The sequence below is a fragment of the Thalia democratica genome, chromosome 9 (assembly GCF_965202585.1).
Source record: "Thalia democratica chromosome 9, ktThaDemo2.hap1.1, whole genome shotgun sequence".
Taxonomy (NCBI): Eukaryota; Metazoa; Chordata; class Thaliacea; order Salpida; family Salpidae; genus Thalia; species Thalia democratica.
Genome location: NC_139173.1, coordinates 771876 through 787460, shown reverse-complemented (window position 1 = coordinate 787460; position 15585 = coordinate 771876). Strand labels below are relative to the sequence as shown.

The 15585-nt window shown below is 26.0% G+C and overlaps 1 protein-coding gene across 1 annotated transcript; it reads left to right on the top strand.

Annotated features, from left to right (window-relative positions):
* Positions 1-6771: 6771 nt before the first annotated feature.
* Positions 6772-15268, top strand: LOC145844284 (uncharacterized). The gene is made up of 5 exons (XM_082951670.1): positions 6772-6804; positions 11598-11797; positions 13320-13429; positions 14194-14271; positions 15070-15268. Exons 1-4 carry the CDS (start codon positions 6772-6774, stop codon positions 14208-14210), a joined length of 360 nt encoding a protein of 119 aa, XP_082807796.1. The 3' UTR covers positions 14211-14271; positions 15070-15268.
* The last annotated feature ends 317 nt before the right edge of the window (positions 15269-15585 follow it).

The window sequence follows — 15585 nt, the reverse complement described above, 5'->3', positions numbered from 1 at the left end:
ATTTGTTAATAAATTTTTAGATTGATATAAATTGGTTTATTACCTAAACTTATAAAAGAATGGTTTTAAACTTTTATATCATTAACATAATTTTTTATTATTTAGTATTTTGGTTTTAATAACTATTCTTAAACTTGTTACTATTTTATTAAAATATTTTTCAGGTTTTTATAAAACTTATGTTTCAATATTTTCTATTGATTTTTTTTTCTTTTCTGAAGGTGTATTTTAATTTATTTATTTGTTTTTTTTATTTATTATTCTCATTTTTAATTTTTTTTTTTGTAATTTTTATTTAATAAAATATCTTTTGCTGATTATCTAAATTTTGTTTTGTTTACTTTTCTATTAACGTTAAAATTGTAATATTTATTTTAACTTGCTTACATATCATATATTTGTTTGTAAGTATAAAATAAATTTAACTTTAACCTTTAGTAACCTTTTAGTAAGCCAATCACGGAAAACTTAAAAAATGTTGTCTAGAAAATTGTTTTCAACAAAAATGTGATCTCGAAAAATGTGATCCAAAAAGACGCTAATCAAATCAAGGACCGGATTTGCTAAAACTTAAAAACATAATATAAAAGAAAAAAAATAGTTAATTAAATTATTTTACTTTAATTAAGTTAGTTGTAATCCACACTATTATTAGTTTTTTTTTCCTTTTATCAATTTTTAAACTAGGAAATGGCCAAGGCAAATGATAGTGTAATATACATCATTTTGCTTGTTTCTCCTCTTATTTTGTAAGGATAAAGGGGAAAAAAAGAAAATATAACAGGAAAAAAAAATAATAGTAGTGTGGACTACAACAAGTTTAATTAAAGTAAAATAATTTAATTAACTTTGTTTTTTTTTTTATATTATGTTTTTAAGTTTTAGCAAATCTGGTCCTTGATTGAGGCCAAATCATAAAAGATATTAACATTACTTATAAAATAAACATTTAAGAGGTTAAATAACATGCAAACTAAGTGAAAAAAAATAAATAAAAAAATGATGTTACTTTTGGTTGTAATACCATAAAAAAAAAAAAAAAAACTTTTATTTTTTAAGGGACCCCATGAAATAATTCAAACCCCAAACCAAATTTTTTTTTTAATTAAAGACAGAGGTACGTTCTCTAAAAAAAAAATTTTTTGGATAGCTTTTAAGATAAGGAAAATAATTGACATTAAAGTTTTGTTTTTTTTTTGAAAAATTAATAAATTTGCCTATAAAATTAACTTTATGCTCTTAAATAGCATAAATATTAAAAGAAATAAAGTGTAAATATATACAGCTATGGTCAATGGACTAGCGTGGAGTATGACCTTTTAATCATTAATTGACATATAATTAGGTTTGTAAACACATGAGCTTCTTTAAATATATTTAATTTACTTATACTTTATAACACTTTATTTGCTTTAGAATAGAAAATGATAGGTAATTAATTTGTCTAAAAAAATAAGCATTTTTTTTTTGACCCACTAATTCTAATATTAAACATAGAGACCATGTTTTGCTACAAGCACCAAACTATTTTCTATCTTGAATTTAAATTTACTATCATTGTCATTCATGTTTTTCTGTTGCCCCTTCTACAAGAGCAGAAATCAAAGTTTTTATTTTAAATAGGATGCAGCCCATAAAAGGTTAAACTGTGGTCCATGAAAGTAAAAGGCTTAAGATAAATAGTTACATTACATAGGAACTTATGCTAAATACTTTGGGTCTGTTACAAACAGTAAAAACTAATACTACAAATAATTTTATTTTTGAAATTTGGCCAATGACAGGGTTGCCACACACACAGCAAAACTCATGGCAGTTTTAATTTTTTTCTAATATCAGGTAAGTTTTAAGATTTTTTTTTTAATTTCAGAGAATTTTTTTATAGATTTAGAATGATATTTAGTTAATCTAGTTGTAATTTTGTGTTCAAAAATGTTTAAATTTATTTATTTTTAACTGCTTATTTTGAAACTTTTTAGCCTTGTGGCTAGTTCTTAACATTTTTAGAATTAACATTGTAATTTTTTTTAAGTTGTAAATGTATATTTATCATAACTAAAGTTAAACAAAAACAAACAGTTTAGAGATATGAAAGTTGTGGTAAACTATGCAAGTATAAATATTTAAGAAGAGTTGTTGAGGCTGTGTTTGTGCTTCACAATGGCCAGGCAAGTGTTGACAGGGGCTTTAGCTTAAATAAGTAATTAATATTAACTGATATTGGAGAGATGACAATAAGATCCCAGCAAATGATCAAAGATCATTTATATGGAAATAGTCTAAAACCAAGCACAGTGGAACTAAGTTCTGTCATGTTAAAATTTGTAAAATCTTATAATTTTAATAAAATCTAAAAATTTTAATAACATAATTACAACATTTTTGTAATGTCTTTCTGCTATTAAGCTTAAAAAAGTTAAATTATTTTTATTTTGTTGTGCATATAAAAAAAAAATTAAAACAACCTGTTAAATATCATATACACTAGTTTATATTTCTATTAGAAAACGCTTAAACAAAAGTTTAATATCTAATACATTTTGTATATAACCAAAAACATTTTTTTTAATAATATTTTTAGTAAAAATATGTAAAACATAAATAAAAGTTTAGGCATTTTTGTATAAACAAAGTTTAAATAATTGTTTAAAGATTAAATTTTTTTGTTTTATTAAAAGTTTTTAACACAGAACAATATAAATATTTTAAGAGAACAATAAAGCTTTATCGGCAAAATATTTTTTTTTATAAATCAATTACACAATATAACTTTACCAATAAATAAAAAGCTAAATAAAAAGCTTTAAAAAAATTATCTTTAATTAAAAAAATATATTTTTTAATTAACTTGAGAACTAAAATTTACTGTATCAATTGATGAATTGATGCATATATCGACATCGAAATCTAAAGAAGTTAGATGTGTTTTTAGGTAAATCTGAATTGGAAAATAGCTTATTTCTATAACATATTAAATATTCGGAAATAAATTTTTTAATTGAAGCTATAAGGAACAAAATAAAGTATTTCTGATATTTAGTTCTATATAATTTAAAGATTTCTTAAAAAGTTTTATAATAACTTCTAGTAAAAGCTTCTTTTATTAAAAAGTAGTTAAAAATTTAACACAACATTTGCTTAGAACTTAGTTTACATAACTTTCTACAGATTAAGTTTTTGTATTATAGTTGGTGAGCGACAAAAAGGTAAACAAAAAGTCGCTCGTAATATTTTGGTGCATAAAGAACCTTTCGGTTATCAGGTTAAGTTAATACAACTTTCTCTCTTAAATTAAAATACAGTGTGTAAGTAAACATATACTAATGTATAAACATACTCCTTAAATCAAAAATTATTAATTTACTATATCTTTTTGCTGGTCTTAGTAGTTTTTAATAACTCTTTATACGGTTAAGGCTTTGAACCCCTGAGTCCTGCGTGTATTATCATTTATTTTTACATATTTAAAAAAGCAGTTTTAATGTTTGAAACTTTTTATAAATATTTTAACAAAACTTTCACTATGTTTGAAAAGTATCATTAACTGCTACAAATTATATTCGAAAAGAACTTTTGAACTAAATATGGAAAACCCTTCACTTTTGGTGTAATTGAAAAAATTAGAAATTTTATTTTAGAAAGTTTCATTCTAATAAGAACTTTATAAAAACTCCATTTTGTTGAATTGATTAAAATTCTGTTCATAAATTAATTTTGTTTGGCAGCTCTCAGTTCAGAGTTTAAACTAGATCAAGCAACTAGTAGGTTTTCATTGGACAAACTTTGGAATGTAATGTATAACCACTGCCTCATCAAAAAGCTAATAACAATTTTAGCTGTCATGTAATAAAATTACAACTGAAAGTTAGCAGATCATTTAAAGTTTAAATGTAAGTTTAAATACTAATTTAAGAAAGCAAAAATTTAATTTATATCAGGGTAGCCAAAAAATCTAGAATTTGTGAAAACTTGAAAAAACCTGAAATTTTGGACAAAATTACTGAAAATCCTGGACATTTAAATTATTTCTACTTATGAATTATTGTATTTGAATGATATGTAAAAAAAATTTCATAACAACATAATTTTTTATTCTATAATTTAAAATTTTTCTATCAAAAAACACATTTTAAGTAGATTTTCAGTATTATATCATTGTTGTTAAACTACTTAAGATGATTTTAAACCTTGTTTATTTTATATTTTTTGTATATTTTGAAATTTAAAAATTTAGTTTTGAGTTGTTTTATAAAAAACTCTTAAATAAACTCAGAAAACTTTGAAGAATTTCACAATAAAGTAAACCCTTTAGTTGTAAAAGTTCAAAAAAAAAAGTATTTAAATATTTTAAACGATTTAAAACTAAAAGGAGTAATTACAACATGTTAAACAGTATTCAGGTATATCGTCTTCCTAACAAGTAAAACTTAAATCTATGTAAAAAGAAAAAATCACTGTAAAATGCTGTATTTAACAAAATTAGTTAGTAACTACTATATTTAATTTCTCTTAAATGGTATAGAGGGAATTCAAACATTTTTTTTTCATAAAAATTAAGATTGACTCCTATTTGGAAGCTAAAAATATAAACTACAAGCCAGTTTTTATAGAATAAAAAAGTTTTAATTAGTTTTTGAGATGTTATAGTAAAAAATTTCCAATACAAGTGTATGGACAAAAAGTTTTCATCTTCATATTTCCCAGAAATTTAAAGTTCCGAAAATCTATATTCTTCTTCATTTTTGTGCCAATTTTTGGAAATGTTGGAGGAATTTCAAAATTTTGAAAAAAAATTGAGATAAAAAAAGCCAAAAAAATAAGTTTTTATTACAAATTTTCATTAAAATTAAGAAAAATTCTGCATTGATTGATGACTTATGTATTTATAATAGACTTACTGTAAAAGTTTTAAGAAAATTTGTCAAAAAATAAAGGAGAAGATAGATTTTTAATGAAATTGTTTTTTTTTTCTTTTGAGTTTGCTTCTTCTACAAGAAACCTTTACAAACTTTTATTGCTTATATCTCAGAAGAAACTTTGATTTTTTTAACTGGTTAAATGTATCTGATAGCTCAGATTCAATTTGACAAAATGAGGTGACAAAATGAGATGACAAAATGAGATGACAAAATGAGATGACAAAATGAGAGGCGGACTAGACTTTTTCTTAACATTTCAGTTCTCAGTTTTCAACAGATCAATTTTAACTATCTCAGTCTATACATTAATTACCTATCACATAATATTGATTAAACCAATTTTTTTAGAAGACCTTAAATTCTTAAAATAAGCAACCTATTATATATTAATAGTATAAGCCAGGAAAGAAGATATATTTTTTAGCTTAGTGTTGTCACACACTCAAGCCAATCAAGTTAGATAAAAACTTAAGCTTATTTGATGTTTTTAATTGTGTGATTTATTAAAGCCTCTGGCTAGTTTTAGTTAACTTTAATATTTTTTTTTCTTATAAACATATTTTTGTTAAGTTTGAGTATAATTTAGGTCTTCATAAGTACTAAAGCTTGATAAACAGTATTTTTTCCTAGTTTTAAGCTACTATTGTTAATTTAAAACTTTTTTATAAACTTAAGCTAACTCAGCATAAATTTATTTAACTCAGACTATTTTTTGTCACTCAGGCATATTTTTTAGCCCAAAGAGTAAAACTTAGTCTAACTTCAAAAGATCAACAAAAACATAGGCTTAAATCTGCAGAGCAGAAGCCTGGACTTTTGTATACCATGAGACAAGCTCAAGTTTAACAAAAGGGTTGATTATAAAATCAAATCATCAGACCACAAGCTTCCGGTAGGCTGAGACCGGTTTCGTCCTGATTAAGACTCATCAGTGAAAGCATGATAAATCGTTTGTGTCGTTGAAGACAACAAGTTTTTGGTTGTGACTGACTGATGAGTCCTAATAAGGACAAAACTGATCTCAGTGTACCAAAAAGTTGAGAATGGTTATATTATAAACAATAGATCTCTGTATCTGTTTTTTTTGTTTTTTTAAGAGTTTATACAGTTTCTATATATGTTTTTTAAAATAAATTTATATCATGTAGATAACAATATTCGAAGTTGTCCAATTTCTACTACCTTAAAACAATTCATTTTATTTTAAAGCCTATAGGAGAATTTTAACAACTTCAAACAAGATATTAAGAATAGATTTAGTTTTTAACAAAACAACTTGTATCTATTTCTAATAAATTCCTAGATAAACAAATGTACAGGTTTTAGTACTACCAAAATATATTTTTTAATAGACTTTGTAGAAACTGTGATGTTTGAATATATTTTCTTTGAAATACTGAAGCTAATTATCAATTATGAAGTTAATTAATTTTGTTTTATTGTGGTACTGCTGTAATAAAATCAATGTTACTTTATTATCATGTTGAAAATAAAACAAATTATATATTTTTCATAGATGTGATCCCTGAAAATCCAAAAAGAAGGTGAAAACCACCAGAAAACAGCATTTGTTGTCCAGGCCATACATAGATGTGGCCCCTGAATATTTGAAAAGAAGGTGAAAACCACCAGAAAACAGCATTTGTTGTCCAAGCAAAAGTTTCACCAAAGTTTTCTTCGATTGCAGCTAAGTTGTCCTTATTGATATAAGTATCTTAGTGCGTAAGTTTAAAACCCTTAAAAATTAAGACAGCTTGTTGTAAAATATATCCTACATAACTTATATATATATATATATATATTATTTAAATATCTCTCATGTTAATTAATGATAATAAGAGTCAGTGACAACATGTCAGTTGAGTTAGCAGCACTTGAACTCTGGGTTGTTTATACTTCGAAGGTTTCTTTTGGTTACTTCTGTTGAACAATTCCGAATTAGTATTATATCTGGTATAAATCTATTGTATCCCCCAACCATTTAAATTTATATTATTTATATCCTTAACAGATAAATTCATATTATTAGTTTAAATTATCATCTTTATGGTTAAATAAGTAATTGTAGATGACAACATTTGTTATTTAAAATATTTGTTATTTAGTACTCCAATTGAAAACAGTTAAACAGAGTTTAGTAATTCAATGCGATTTTGTAAATTAGTCAAAATAATATAGTCTGAAAATTGACAATATATAATCCTTGAAAGAATAAGTAAATTTCTTTTGGTTTCTAATCAGTAATCATCTTAGTTTTTCCCTCTAATTATTATTTATAATTATTTAAAATTGATTTTGTGGTTTAAGGATATATTTCATTGCTTAGCCCATTAAGTTGCTATAATCCATTACATTTCAAAATTATTGTGATTACTGTAAAATATAATATTAAAATTCTGAAATTGTTTGAACTAAAATAAAAATGTCACAACAAAATAAAGTATTTACAACAGTTTTAAACAATCCAGTTAATAATTTATTGCATCATAATTAAGTTTTGATAATAAACTTAGATCAATATTTGTTAGTTAATAGAATGCTTTCTGTATCACTATGTAACATTTATAACCTAAATATAAACTACTAGAAATTCATTGAACATTTTTTAAATCTAAAAAGTAACAATTAGTTTAAGCAACTAAGTGATAATGATTGATAGAACAAGAGTTCGATTATCATATATGGCAGATTTTGTTAAAAAAATAAAATTTAACATATTTAGTCAATTAGCAGCTCGCAAACAGTTTGTGGTTTAAAGTTTAAAGTTCTCTTGTAGTTTTTGGTTCGAATCCAGGTTACAGCTATTAAATATAACAAAGTTAATCTAAAGTAATTAAAATCACTTTAGTATAACCAAGTATAATGGGGTGTTTGAGCGTTGCAGCTCATTCATTTTGTTGTACTTCACTCTAATATTTCTATCTAGTTTATCAAACTTAAATAATTATTAAGTACATGTGTGATTCGGTTTCTGACCGTCTGTGGGAAGTCGGGTCCAAAAATAAATTAAAAAAAATGTCAGAATAGGAGGGTTTTAGGGACACCATAAAGTTAAATTAAACCATAAATTAAAAGTCTGTTGCTTTTTATTATGCTTAAAGAAAATTTTAATTAATGTTATGCTTAATATAAACATTAGCTTATAAGTGTTACAAAGTAAGCAAAAAAGTATTATGTTGTCTATTTGTTACTAAATAATGATTTCATTTTGTAACTAAAATTGTTGAAAGTAATACGATGCAATGTATTTCAAACTGGATAACAACATGTTTTTTAGACGTTGATAAAATTAATTACTTTTGGTTGTGACAACTAGTGATGTACCGGACCCACAATTTCGGGTCCGGCCGGACCCGGATCCGGGCTTTTTTTTCAAACTATAATCCGGCCGGAACCGGACCCGGACTTTTTTTTTCAAATTAGAATCCGGCTGGAACCGGACCCGGACTTTTTTTTCAAATTAGAGTCCGGCCGGAACCGGATCCGAACTTTTTTTCAAATTAGAATCCGGCCGGATCCGGATATCAGACAAAAATGGCAATATCCGGCCGGACCCGGATAGTGAGTCCGGTACATTACTAAAATAAACTAGCCTGAGTCAGAATGAGGTTTTTGAAAACTGGAAAAAAGAACTTTAATCTAATAATAAGTAGAACAGCTAGCCACAAGGTTTACAAATTTAGATGTTATTTACAATAAAAAATCTAAAATCAAGTTCATGAACAAAATACACTAGAAAATTACAAAATATTGAAACTGGATCAGCTCAAACTCATTTAAAATCTAAAAGAAAACTAGCCTGAGTTTTTATAAAAAAACTAAACTAGCCTGAGGCAGTCAAAGATTTTAAAAAATTCCCAAAAATTTTCAAACTAGCAGGGTTGCCACTGTTTAAGTCAATAAAACTAGCTAGAGTGAGTATAAACAAGCCTGAGTCAGAATGAGGATTTTAAAAACTGAAAAATTACTTTAATCTAATAATCAGTAGAACAGCTAGCAAAGGTTGACAATTTGGTAGTAAAGTTGTGGACTGATTGTGGTACACTTAACTTATTAGTACTACCCATCATAATTAAATCCTACCTTATTTAATTAAAATCTAACAAATACTAAATTATAACTGAGACTACTTTCTATAATCAGACACGACAGTTTTGAGTGATAAACCTTTTATATAAAACACAACAAGAAATACTAGCATATACAAAATTATTAATTACTTTGGTAACACTTTAAAAACTGGAAGCTATTTTAATCTATATCAAAAGACTTAAAACAAAAAACTAAAAATTAAATAAAACTTTTAGTAAACAAGAAACTGTAAAATTTTTAATTAACTATTTTACTATAAACCTGGCTTAAATATTTAAACAATTAAAAACCTGTTGAAATATTCACTTTTAAGACAAAACACTACTTACAATAAGCATTCACAAAAACGTTCAAGATATTTTGTTGCTTCAAGCTACACACCAAACTAACTAACTGCTTACATATAAACTGCCTGTCATGTTCTGATGTTTTGTTGCATCAATATTTAGTTTGAAACATTTCGTCATATGATTCTCATTGGCTCGTACATTCAACCGTATTAACTCTAAATATTCTCTATGCTCGACTTTGAACAATAAATAATGCAAGTATTCATTCCAAAGGTTTCAATTTTACAACATATGTAAAGAGTTGCATTTCATGAAATGAGTATTTATAGTTTAAATGTAAACAAATGTAAATTAGTCACGTGTACAAAATGAGCCAATCACGGTAGGTGTTTAATTTTAACTGACGAAAATGAATCTTATTAATTTTCACAGGATTTTTTTTTTTAAATACTTTTCAGTATGCTCTTTTTTACTAACTAGATCCGGGTCCGGCCGGATCTCTGTTAGGATCCGGCCGGAACCGGATCCGGACTTTATTTTCAAATTAGAATCCGGCCGGAACCGGACCCGGACTTTTTTTTTAAATTAGAATCCGGCCGGAACCGGATCCGGAATTTTTATTCAAATTAGAGTCCGGCCGGATCCGGATATCAGACAAAAATGGCAATATCCGGCCGGACCCGGACCCGGATAGTGAGTCCGGTACATCACTAGTGACAACATAATATCAATAAACTTATTTAAGTTTCACTGACAACTATAACCAAATTAAGTACTTGAACCTTTTTTTTGAATTGTATAATAAATATATAAACAATACAAATATATAAATTACATGTATATTTTTTGGAACATATTAAATTCTTAAGTAGTAAACTTAACCTTCATTTTTCCTTGAAACTATAATATACAGTTAAATTTATGTAATGTATGCTACTTTTAATGTTGTACTTTTAAAACTCTCTTACAATTCTACGGTTTAAGAGAAATATTTTTATATACTCATTCTGACTTAAGAAATTGATTTAAATCATAATTTGTAAATATTTTTACTAGATAGATTTTTGCTAGATACGTTCAAACAATTTTACTTTATATTTACGTTTCCTAATAATTTTTTTGAAACAATAGTTTGTATTATTGCTGATTAAAAATTTTGCTCAAAGTTTTTATCCTTGATGTATTCCAGTTGTAAACAAATAAAAATTGTTTCTAAACTGACATTTTTGCTATGTATCAGAATATTGCTTAAATTTAAAAATAATACTACCTGTCTGACATAATTGTGTTGAATTAAATTGACTTTAATTTAGCTGACCTGCAGCATGTTATGATTAATAATAATTATGTTTTATTTAACAAATCAATTATAACTTTCTGGTTCAGCGGTCATTAGGTTCAGAGCTAGTTCTTTTGTTTCTTCAAGTAAAAAACAATTTGGGACCCTTAAGACTGATCTGTACTTGCTATTCTTCACTTCCATCTTTAAAGCTCCAATGAATAATTTCTTGAATATGTTTGGAAATTTTTTGTAATTTTGATAGCATTTGTTGCTCGAAGTCAACAATCATTGTTGAAATGTTGAAAGCAGTATTTTACAAATGTCATTCCTCACAACAAAACAAAATCTTTAAATTGGTTTTAGTAGTTCAAGTAACTAAAAATAGAACTAGTTCGAAAGAATTTTTATATTATTACCATTTTGTTGAAAATATGTTCACAGTTAAGTTGTTTACAAATTAAAATATACTGACTTCATTTAAACGTTTTTTTGTCAATTAATGTAGGCCGTGATTTAAATTTCTCTAAATATAATAATATAGTTTATGTTAATTAAAATATATGTAAATCAACTTCAACATATTGTAATTAAAAGAAATGTAAGTAAATTTGTTTAGAATTAATTTGTTGTATTAAATCAATTATTAATTATTATTAGTTAACTTTTTCAACAATTCAAATACAAGATAACTTTATAGCTATATGTAATTATATACAAAATGCATGTTACATTATCAATATCACACTAAACGTTTCTATATTTCAGACAACTGTAACCATTCTTATGCCAAAACGCAATAAAAATCTGATTTTTAAAAACCTCATCAAGGACGAAGCATGCAAGGAGGACCCATACTCACCAAAACGCGCAGAAACTGACCCAACCTGCACGTCATGAACTTCGTTTGCAAGTCCTTCGTCTGCAAAGGAACCTAAATGAAAAATGTATCCTGGCCACCACTACACCCTGACCAATGAGGGTATCTAGTATCTCTGTTACCACCTCCCTATCTAGATCGCCACCTTTAAGTTGCAGCAGAATATCACTGGCCACCCAAACAAGATCAGAAACAGGACCGTGATGCGTACAGGGGAGGAGACAAGAAGGCTGATGCTGGTGCAGGTCAAACCCAGCAATTTGACTTCCGTGGAGGATTTGGACGTGGCTGTGGATCAACAACGTGGACACCTGGACTTATATCTAAAATTTGAAAAGTGATTTAAATTTTCTATAATTTTTTTTTTATGTGATCTTAAGATAAATAAGAAAATTTATACTAGAGTATGGGTATAAAGCTAATATAATATAATATCTAGTACTATTTTATATGTAGGTATTTATTGCTTACAACTTCTGATTAAAATTAAAATTGAATAATTTGTAATCAAAATATAAAAAGAATGTTATTAAAAGAAAATAATAGAATATAGAGCATCGTGAACATTATTGAGTAATGAATGTAGTTAAGCTTAACTAGTTAGTTTTTATGTTCTAAACATTTTATGTATATATAGATATAAATGGTACAAAGCCAAGTAAATATTTTTGTCTTAATCTTTTTGTACAGCTTTTAGTGGTAGAGAGCTTAAAATAGCTATTCTCTTTTTTTACTTGTTTCTTGTAATATTTATGTATATTAGTATTTGAATAGTTAAATCTAGGCTTTTTAGTTGTTGCTGTACGCAGTTAGCCATTAACTTAAGTAGGCAGCTTTTTGCTGTATTTAGTAGTTGAATGGTTCCTAGTTTAAACTTGTAGTTGACCTTATAGATTGTTCCATAAGTTAAGTTTAAACGAACACTTATAGTGTTAAGCTTCTTTAATTCATGTCATAATTGGATCAATTGTTATTTTGTTCTTTTCAATTGTAAATACACATTTCAATTTTCATAATCACATACTAGAATGAAGTTAAACAGCAATATAACTTATATATTAAGCACTCAGTAAATAGTAAGTCAATATACAATATTTGAAAAACATTAGTTAACCACTAGCTTGGGATTGTCTCTAAATTAAAGCTTTAAGCCATTATCAAAATACAAGTTTCAGAATCTGTCAGTTACTGACAACTTCTTGGCAACCTGATAGAATTTCAATGTATTCTTAAATTCAAGGGGACATCTGCAAGTGCTAGTTACCAACTGTTAACATAATCATTACAGCCTAACATTAATCATTTATATGCTTTTAATATAGTACACTTCTGTATTCAGAACAATAAATTTGTGTGTTCGTTGAATGCTAAGCTTTACCATAGGTGTGGAATATATTTTGTTATAGTATTAATTATAAGAAGTTATTTTAATGCAATATCACACTTTGAGTAATTACTATAATATTAGTAGTTAAAAATTTACTTTAATATATTATAAAAAAATTTAATTGTATCTCAAAATTTGTGTGCTGTCATATAAAAATTTGATTTTTTGAAAGTCCTTTATTTCATATATAAGTGAAGTAAATAGTTTGATATGTAAATTATTTAATTTCATCAAACAAATTTATATTTTATTTTAGCTCCAAAAATAGAACTACTCACACAACTACCTACTTAAACAACTAAGTACTGCCCCAAATATTTATTTTTTTCCTCATTTGTAAGCTAAATAATTTTAGTAATTTTTAGTATATAAGTTATATGTTAAATACATCAATTCCTTCCACTTTTTGATAAGCGGATTATTTAATTTACAGTAATGCAGTATAAAGTATTAATTTTTATTAAATTCACAGTAATGCAGCTTGGGAAGCACAAGGTAAATGGGGATTGGAAGCCATGACAAATTTCATTCTCACAAATCAAGATGCCCCTTCTGTTAGCGGTCGTGTCACAACTGCTACAGGTAATGTGACATTTATATATTAACATTTATATCGAATGACTGAAAACCTCAAACCTGTTGAATATTTGATCATTAATCTTCTCAAGTTTTTTTTAGTACATGTTCGAAAATAATCTTGTCATTTTTTATTAAAGTTAAATGGAATAATAAAAATTCTAAATAAAAAAAATTTTTATATGAGTTATGTTTGAATGATGTAAATTTTAGTCTACCTACAGTCTACATGTTCAAAATGTTTTAATTAATAAATAGTTCAAATTTAATCACTGATACTCTAGATAAAAAATAAATAATTATCAAGAACCATAGTTAAATAAATTTTAGCTTTATCAAAACTTATAAATAAATTTCATAGAAAAAATAAAAAAACAGCTCCTTCTGAACAAAGTAAACAATCCAAAAAAGAAAAAAAAAGAGCTTAAAAGTTTCTAAAATATTTGATTATTTTAAAAGTTAAGTTGTATTAAGTGTATATTCTCTATTGTAGAAGATTAAATAGTGTTCTGGTGATTTAACGAGTGAAAACATCTTATAACTATTATTATATCAATAGCTAATAAGTTTTGTGAAATTATCAACCATTTAAGATTTAATTTTGATAAATTCACATCCTAGCTGTTAAACAAAATATTCTATCTACTATCTCTTAGCTAAGCACAAATTATTTTTATGGGAAGTTAAATATTTTTTATAATCTGATTGTACTAATTGGTCGTTGATAAATAGCTGAAAAATTTTAAGCACATTAAAATAAACTTGTACAGATTGCAGGAAAGATTGAATAAAAAGGTGGGAGAAAGAAAGACGGTCAGAGAGTTAGGAAAACAAAGAACGAGAGAAGAGTTTGTTTCTGTTTAAAATTAATGTAATGAATCCACTTAGAACACCATTTAGTTATTTTGTTCATTTAGTATTAAGTTAAAATGTTGTATAAATATTCATACGAAAGAAAAGTAAGATCATGTAGTTAAAAAAGATATATAAATGTTTTAAACTATAAGAAAGCTAATGTAATAATAATATATCATAAAATTCAGTTTACATTAATTATATAACTTATCCAAATACATTTTTCTATTAAATTTTTTGAACCATTTTAAATTCTGCCAACTAAAATGAGAAAAAATTAATTAAATTAAAGCTATTATTAACTAGAAAAATGTGTGTATTGGTAAATTTATAATTATTTCAAATGGACAGTCGTTGGCAAGTACTGAGTAAATAGCTTAATTGTTATGTTTATGCTTATGTGCTTTCCCATACTGTCCAAAATTAATCAACTGTATAACTTTGTTTTTCCGCCTTTCTACAAAGTTAAACTTCGCTAACAGAGCATTAAATCCTAACTTAATATTATTTCAAGTTTTTATTGGATTTGTTAAATGCTGCTGGGCGTAACATTTCTGCATTTATATATAAAAATTAAAATAACTGACTATGATTTACTTTGAGACACATATTTGTTAAGTGTTTTTAGTTTTAAGCAAAATACTAAACGAAATAAATTATCACACAATTTTACAAATATTAGATTTAATATACCAGATACAAAAATAAAGAATTGTCAAACAAGTTTCATAAAAAACAATCAGGTAACTTATCTTTAAACTTTAATTTTTCAACAAAATAACAAAAAATAGCTTGGAGAGATGCAGAAACAAGTTGAACAAAGGAAGCGTGAGAAACAAGCAGACAAACTGGCGAGAGAGAAAGTTAGACAACAGATAAAACAAGATCAGGAGGAGAGGAAAGCAGCTCAGCAGAAGAAATCACTAGAAAAGATGTGAGCGCGAGTAGTTCAGCCACCCAACAAGTTCAAGCTAAACCTTCGGCTGCTGAAGCCAGGATACAGGTTTGTTGGAGAAAACATAACTATGCTACTAATTACAACATTATTATTATGTTGCTATAACTGTATCACTATATCTGTATATAAGATAATCTAGAGTTAATAAAATATCATCTAGCAGTAGTACACAGCAAGTACAACCTTAATCATCGGCTGCTGAAGCATGGTGTGTTGTAATATAGTTTGTTTTACTTAAAGTAGGCTTATTGAATAAATAGGTCTTATATATTGTGGTAGTAGCTAATGATTATTAAATGATTATTTTTATCAAAACTAGTAAATATTTTGGTGGTACTGATACCGGGTT

Coding starts and splice junctions, on each gene's coding strand:
- LOC145844284 (XM_082951670.1), top strand. CDS start 6,772: ATGTCAGTTGAGTTAGCAGCACTTGAACTCTGG. Junction 6,805..11,597: donor TAGCAGCACTTGAACTCTGG/GTTGTTTATACT, acceptor CTCCCTATCTAG/ATCGCCACCTTTAAGTTGCA. Junction 11,798..13,319: donor TTATATCTAAAATTTGAAAA/GTGATTTAAATT, acceptor TTAAATTCACAG/TAATGCAGCTTGGGAAGCAC.